Genomic DNA, 8,075 nt, shown 5'->3' with positions numbered 1-8,075 from the left:
GCGGCAAATTTCTGAATCTTGTCTCATAGTTTAAAAAATTATGAAACATGCGAGACCAGTAGCAGTGATGGTGAATGGTAGATTTTCGTTAGTTAAGAAAGTTCTACGGAAGTGCAATGCACATAGTAGGCAAAGCGCTCACAAGAGGTTGGTAGAACTTATTGTAGCAGAATAAGGCTCAAGCCACTAGCGGTCCTTGTCCAATAGGTTTGACTATATGCAGCAAAGTGATTGAGAGGCTCAAAGTATGTTTTTACTGTGAATGAGGAAAAAAAACAAGTGCAGCTACATAATACAGTATATTCGCATGTCCTCGCTGGCGCGCTTGTTTGTCTGTGTGCGTGCGTGCGCGCGCGCGCGCGTGTGTGTGTGTGTGTGTGTGTGTGTGTGTGTGTGTGTGTGTGTTTCAGATACAGACTTCGAGACTTATGTACCAGTGTACATTTTTTACTGTAGATCAGAAGGAAGGATCACACCACCTGTACATAAAATAATGTAAGATCGTCTCGTCAGCGACGTGGTCATTAGGGACAGAGCACAAAAAACTAGAATTTAGCAACTCTGGGGAAGGAAATCACAAATGACTTAGTTTGAGACCCCATTCTGGTATTAGCATCAAGATCTTATGGAAAACCACGCAAGAAATAAGTTGGATGGCCGAACGAGGATCTGAACTGCCTTTCTTATTCACTACGCCACCTAGCTAGCAAACTAACATAACCCAAAACGGTGCTAGAGTGGGGGATGGGATGTTTAAGGGGGACTAAACAGCGAAGGTCATCAGTCCCCGGTGCTAGAGTATATAGATATTAATGTTTGCTGATATGTACCAATACAATATATAATAGATACAGTAAAAGACAAATGACGATTGAAGCAATTTGCATATAGTTAGTTTCCGATCTCGAACATATGTAGTGACTGAGAAAGTACATTACTATTTCTTGGCGCTTACCTTGTCCTCATTAATGAATTTTTCGTGAAATTACATGACTTTTTTAATTAAAATAATTTGTCTTCTCTAGTAAATAAAACAGCATTATTTATTTTTGTGCTGATTGCAACAGAAGAGGTGGCAGTACCAGATACAGTACTGTCTTTATGTCAGTTAGTACATCGAAATTAAGGTTAACTCGAAATGTCACGTCACCAAGTAAACAGTGAAGATTCACATCGTACAGACACGAATCTGTTGCTGACTCCTGTTGTGTCTGGTAACTCATGTATTCAGACACCCGCCTGCAGGTGCCATTTACAATGTGAGCCAGAAACGGGGAAAACGTTCTCTTCATATATGTGTCACTCTGTAGGCCCCAACATTATAGTCTTCGGGTGCAGTGCACGCAATATAAATTGACTTCATCCGGCGAAAACGTTAACCTCCATCATTTCTATTCTTCTCACGTTTTTCCAGTCTAGAATGTGCTGCCTGCGACAAGGACCAACTGCTTTTGCACCGCCAGGTGTCCCCACGTGGCAGGTGTCAGTGATGGGCGTCACTTTTGACGCTGTTCTTTCGGGAGTCACCCACGGTCGCCAGCATGTGCACCGCCTCGGGAGCGTTGGTTGCCAGCGACATCTTGAAGCGGCGCAGGTCAGGTTTAATCAAGGCGGTGACCACGATGGCGGAGAACATGATCACGTTGAGCATCACGTTTGCCCACAGGTCGCCGGTGACGTTAACCATCCAGCCGTAGAGCACAGTGCCAACGGAGCTGGTGCCCATCATCACCGCCATGAGAAAGGCCTCGGCAGTGCTCTCGGGCTCTGGGTACGTCAGCTCGGCCACGAACTCCATACTCACCGGGAAGTAGCCGCCAGCACTCATCCTGTAAACAGAACACACTGAATCTCCAACATATGCTTCTACAAAACATCTCATCCGCAAAAAGAATTAAGGTCTATAAGTAACGTCTTGTCGAATGTTTAACCATTGGCGGCAGTCTTAACTGACTGTTGGTGATCCAGGGCCTAATAAGTGTGGACAAGATTCTCAGTTGAATATATTTGTGTTACAGAGGCTGTTTTTCTTTGACAATCTGTATAACGTAAAGGAAGGTTCAAATGGTTCAAATGGCTCTGAGCACTATGGGACTCAACTGCTGAGGTCATTAGTCCCCTAGAACTTAGAACTAGTTAAACCTAACTAACCTAAGGACATCACAAACATCCATGCCCGAGGCAGGATTCGAACCTGCGACCGTAGCGGTCTTGCGGTTCCAGACTGCAGCGCCGTAAAGGAAGGAAGACTGTGGTTTAACATCGTGTGAACGATGAGAACACTGCAGATGAAGGACAAACTCATGTAGGACAAAGATGAGGAAGAAAACTGGTCATGTCCATTTCAAACGAACTGTTCTGGAATAAAACTTAACTGATTATGGAAATTACGGGGGACATCTGGATGACCGGAGGGGACATTGATCCTAGTGTGTGGCCAATTAGGCTAGGCTGTTCCAGCTAGAGTGCCCGCCTGCGGGTAGCTGGGCGCCTGCGGGCACAGATGGGTGACGCGCCGGCATTCCTGTATTTGAGCCGTAGTTTAGGCGGTGGTAATGCACTGGCTGGATTCTAGGCAGGGGTGACCATATGGCTACTGCCTCCTTATCTCGTTTACTGAATATGTATATCTTTCTACTGGTTTTAGTGGCTGTTTGCGCGTTCGTAATCATTGTTGCTACTACTGCCCCATGGTCATTCATAGCGCTTTCAGTGTAGACTTTCTCAAAGAGGTCAGTTCTGTGCGTTGCCATTTGATGTACTATATTACCCTTATGAGTGGGATTCCAAACTATTTGTTCTTAGTAATTTTCTGAGTAGTCATTTAATATTTGTTTGCAAGATGGTTTGTCACGCCCACCACTTAAACGATATTATAGTTACCCTAATCGACTGTTAGATGATTAACGTCTCCTCTAATTATGCAGTATTATTGGGGAACATTTGTATTAGTGAGATGAGGTTTCCTATAAAATTTATATCTGAAGTTGAGTCGAGCTGTCGATAGAATGACCGAATTATACGCCTTTGTCCACCCTTGATATTGACTCTTGCCAAAACTGTCTCCGATGAAACTTTAATGTTTATCTCGTTGGATTTGAGTGTATTGTCTACAACAGCAAATACGCAATCTCCATTTCCCACAAAACTGTCTGTTCAGTATACACTCAGATTCCTCCTACAAATATCACTGCTCTCAATTTCGGGTTTTAGCCAGCTGTCTGTACCCAATATAATGTGATTTCTAGGAACGCTGTCAACCTGGCATTTTGTCGCCAATGCTTCGACAGTTGATCACTAAGATTTTAAATGACTCATCTGTGTGGGATATTTCTTTGAGTCCTACATCACCACTTCGGTGTCACCTGCAGCTATCACTATCTGGACTCGAAACGTTGTATGCACCCCTCAAACATTCAGCTAGGAGAACCCTAAAGTTCTCACCCCTTATTTTGCAAACCTCTAGTTCAAGTCTACCACTCAATTCAGTACCAGGGCGCACAATCAGTTCTGGAACAACGATGTAGATTGCAAGCTTCGTTGAAATTCTGTGAGCAAGGCAGGCTTTCTCAACCTTTTATGTAACTGAAATGATCCAGGTGCTACCTCAGAGCCCAGACAACATGTATAATTTGTTCCATTGTGCTCTAGGATCTGCAGCCGGTTACATGCTGTTCTCATAATGGCAGCTGAAAATGCCGTTTCAACATGTTAAATGAAGCCCTCGGACAAACGAACTGATCGCACATGGTGAACCTTCTTATCCCTTTCTGCCATTTTTATATGAGACACCATGATTTTCCGTACGTTCAGAGTGTCGAGGATTAACTGACGAAATCATTTTGCTCTTGGTTCTCCAAGACATGGGACACAGCAGTCTCCCCCCCCCCCCCCCCCCAAACAGATGAAGTGTGCCGCAACGCCTCAGTTTCTCAGTTTCAGTGGGAAACAGCACCTCAAACATGTTGATTTGGATGGACGTAAAATTCTTCCTTTAGCCTTCCTATCATATACAGAGCCTCAAGACCCACCACTGACATGACACAGCCGCGTCAACCACTAGTGGTGGCGCCTTTATTTACTGGTGAGGATGCAGTGTCCAGGGAGAGTATAGTTGTATTAAAATGTAAAAACTAATTACACTTGGTGAAAAGAATGTTCGATAACTTTAAATGTCGGTGACTGCATCCTAATGCGCATAAACAAAAGAAGACTTTGATAGTGACAGATTATACCATTAGTGGTAAACGTCTACGGCCTACCACATCGTCTTAATATCTAGGGTTAATAGGACGCAGCAATATGAACAGGTAGGGTCAGTAGAGCGAAAAAAGCATGTAAGAGTTAGACTTATTGGCAAGATTCTAGGATATGGTGTGCATCGGTTAATGAAACTGTGTACAACACTCTAATGCTACTAGTTTAGAGTACTACACCAGTCGTTGACATGTACACGAAGTATACTTCACGAAATGTGCCAAAGGCATTGAGAGACGCCGAACTGTAACATTCGGTATAGTCTATATACAGGGTGGAGAAAACAACTGGCACTGAGAACAAGTCCAGGTGGATAATTCGTCCGCATAATCGCCGTGATATGCTGGTCTCTAGCGACAGACGTCGGGTTGATTTGGTAGGAATCTGAAGCATTTTCTGGTGAACTGCAGACACATTTTCTGGCACGTTTCGGAATGTTTTACTGACTTGCTCAAAACAAATCCTGTCTACCGCCATTACCGGTCCAAGCGTTGCACGGCACTCTTTGCTCTTTGATGCCATTGAACTTCTCTGCAAACAACCGACCACACCGTTTCCACCGGTCTGTTGTCACATAACCTTCCCCAACGAACACCCCTTGCTCTACTGTGAGTACCATCGTCCCCTCTGCACTGCTTCACTCACACTGACACAACGTCCGTCTCCGTAGCGTAGCGGTAGAGTTACAGTCTACCACGCCAAGGGGCCTGGGTTCGATTCCCGGCTGGGGCAGGAGATTTTCTCCGTCCAGGGACTGGGTGTTGTGTTGTCCTCATCATCATTTCATCCCCATCACCGGCACGCAAGTCGCCCAATGTGGCGTCGAATGCAATAAGTACTTGCCCTCGGCGGCCGAACTTCCCCGCATGGGGACTCCCGGCCCACAATGCCGTACGCTCATTTCATTTCACTGACACAGCGTAAACTGCGCTCTGAACCGGTGTGGATCACGTAACTAGCGTACACGTGGTGTGGTTATATGGGTACATTCACGTCCAGTCGTATCCACTCGTCTGGGACACTTTTATTCGACCCATACTGCACGAAGGAAGGGTGCTGTTGTTCTCGCGAAACCCTTTTGGCTTGTGATTGGAGTAGATTGTACATCAGTTCAATTGTTTAATTGTTTCCACCATACATGCTACGTAGAGATGCTGAGAACACGGTGTGTGTGTGTGTGTGTGTGTGAGAGAGAGAGAGAGAGAGAGAGAGAGAGAGAGAGAGAGGACACACACACACACACACACACACACACACACACACAGAGTCATTTTCGCCTCCCTCCGTACACGAATCGAACTATACACAGAGAGGCTAATATTGTTACCAAGTACCCTCTGTCATACTCTGTACCATGGCACGCAGAATGTATTTAGACATACATATTAGGCGATGTATTTGTGCCAAAGCTCAGTCCACTGATCTTTTGAATCAAACTAAGCTTAACTTTTGTAGCAGACAGACTGATGACCATGAACAACTCTTTGTGTTTTTAGAGCCAAGGGAGTATCAGAAACTGCACGCTAAATTCTTTACTCGAACTGGTAAATTTCCGGAGATGAACTTTAGTGTGGCCCAGTAGGACTCCACATCTGTTTCTACATGCGTAATATGAAAATCTCTTTGATGTGCGTGGCAAAGCGTACTTCGTATGGTACCCCATGTTCCCGTTCCAATTGTGTATGGAGCGCGAGAAGAATGATTGCTTAAATGCCTCTGTGCGAGATTTAATTAGCCTATCTTTGTCTTCAAGGTCCCTGTGGGAGTCACATGTAAGGGGCTCAAGATCATCTCTACACTCTCCTTTTAATACTGATTCCTGAAATTTTTGAAGTAGATTTTCACGGAATAATATGTGTGTATCTTCAATAATCTGCCAATTCAAGTTTTTCAACGTTTTCGTGACGCTCTACCGTGGAGCATTAAAACTTGTATTAAAACTTGTCATCATTCGTGCCGCCCTTCTTTGTACTCGTTCAGTAATCCCTGTTAGTCCTATTTGGTATGGGTCCCACACACTTGAGCCATAAGCTAGGATGAGTCACACGAGTGTTTTGAAGCAATATCCTTTGTAGACTGATTAAATTTTCCGAGGGCTCTGTCAATGAACCGAAGTCTGCCACCTGCTTTATTTACAACGGACCGTACCTGATCGCTCCATTCCCTACACCTAAAAGTTGTTAAACGTATTTGTATTAGCTAACCGGTTCTAACTGTGACTCAGTAATATTGTAGTCATAGGATGCTACGATTTCTCCCTTTGTGAAGACCAAAAGTTTTATATTTCACAACATTTAAAGCAAATTGCCAATCTTTGCACAAGTTTGAAACCTTATTTAGATCTGACTGAATATTTGTGGAGCTTCTTTTCTGGCAGTACTTTATTCTAGACACTTGCATCATAAGCGAAAAGTCAGAGATTACCATAAATAATTTCTGAAAGGTCATTAATATACAACATGATCATCAAGGGTCCTAACAAATTTCTCTGGGGCACACCAGAAGTTACTTCTACGCCTGTAGATGACTTCCTATTCAAGATAACATGCTGTGTCCTCCCTGACAAGAAATTCTCAATCCAGACACAAATTTTGCTTGATATCTCATACGCTCGTACTTTTGATAATAAGCGTAGATTAGGCACTGAGTCAAAGGCTTTTCGGAAATGAAGAAATACTACATCTACCTGTCTTCCTTGATCCATGACTTTCCGGATGTCATGTAAGAAATACGCAAATAGGGTTTCGCATGATCGATGTTTTCGAAATCCATGCATGTTAGCATGGTGTGCGGAATGCTATTGCGACTTGTTATTTCGGGCTCTGAGGAGGAAACAGTAGGCCGTAATCGTGTCAGATAAGCTAATAGGACCTTATCTGTTGTCACTCCGGTCCAATAGTGCAATTTACCCGTTGTTCATTCGAGCTACCGCAGTTGTTGGGGACTTTATCTCGTGTTGGCCGCAAAAAGGACGTTTTTGCGACACCATTCTACTTCCGTGTTAATACCTGCGAGCACCTGAAAAGCGTACCCTCGTCACTGAATTGAAAGGCGAGATGGCCAGTGCAATAGCCGATACTCATTCCTATGAATTTTTTCCTGTTGAGTTCCATGAAATCGTTAGTGAATGAAACCTCAGTAGGAACTGGTTGATAATTTCCGTCCCTTCTATCTCATTTGACATCACAGAACTAGGGTATCCGAGAAAGTGCGGCGAAACTTTGTGTCGTTGTGTAATGTGTGTATCAGAATAGCAGCCGCCACTTTGAACACTTGCTAGGACCTTAAGCTGTTGCTAAAAGGCGAAGGGTGTTTATTTCAATAAAATATAAATATTCGTTACCGGACATTAGTTCCTCATCTCAAAGTACTTAGTTTAGGACCTCTGCTAATTATGATTCTAAAAGTTTGGGTACTCTGTCTATGAAATTGTAATATCAGTACACAATGCTGCTGGGACACGTTTCAGCCAAATAAGATCATCTAAGTGCGGACGTAAGATGACAACGCATAATTGTGCCCAGTAGTGACGTAAAATTTGTTTATAATAATAATAACAATATTGTCCAAATATTAGCAAGTGCGTTATAGTGACCATTTCCGTAAAGGAAATTTAAGGTGAGATTACAAATAAACTCAGTGTCTTGCAGTGTAAATGTCTTAATCGTACTTACCCCATGAACCAAAGAACGGCATAGACGACGGCCTGGTTTCTTAGCGGCAGCGTGAAAGTGAAGACCAGCATGCTCACGAAGATGGCTACAACCATAGCCACAGCGGTTTCCCTGTTTAAAAGAATAGTTAAGGTGATTCACAAG

The 8,075-nt window shown here is 43.7% G+C and overlaps 1 protein-coding gene across 1 annotated transcript in view; it reads right to left on the bottom strand.

Moving 5' to 3' along the window:
* Positions 1-1,057: 1,057 nt before the first annotated feature.
* The window catches only part of LOC126249632 (feline leukemia virus subgroup C receptor-related protein 2-like), an 84,982-nt gene continuing 77,964 nt past the window's right edge, over positions 1,058-8,075 (bottom strand). The window contains exons 6-7 of the mRNA XM_049951309.1: positions 7,932-8,042; positions 1,058-1,829 (exon numbers count right to left, since the gene is read on the bottom strand). Of these exons, the coding sequence (XP_049807266.1) occupies positions 1,484-1,829; positions 7,932-8,042 (457 nt within the window). The 3' untranslated portion in view covers positions 1,058-1,483. The remainder of the gene's footprint in view (positions 1,830-7,931; positions 8,043-8,075) is intronic.

This window comes from Schistocerca nitens, chromosome 3, assembly GCF_023898315.1.
Source record: "Schistocerca nitens isolate TAMUIC-IGC-003100 chromosome 3, iqSchNite1.1, whole genome shotgun sequence".
NCBI classification, from domain to species: domain Eukaryota; kingdom Metazoa; phylum Arthropoda; class Insecta; order Orthoptera; family Acrididae; genus Schistocerca; species Schistocerca nitens.
This window is presented reverse-complemented; position numbering and strand designations above follow the sequence as displayed.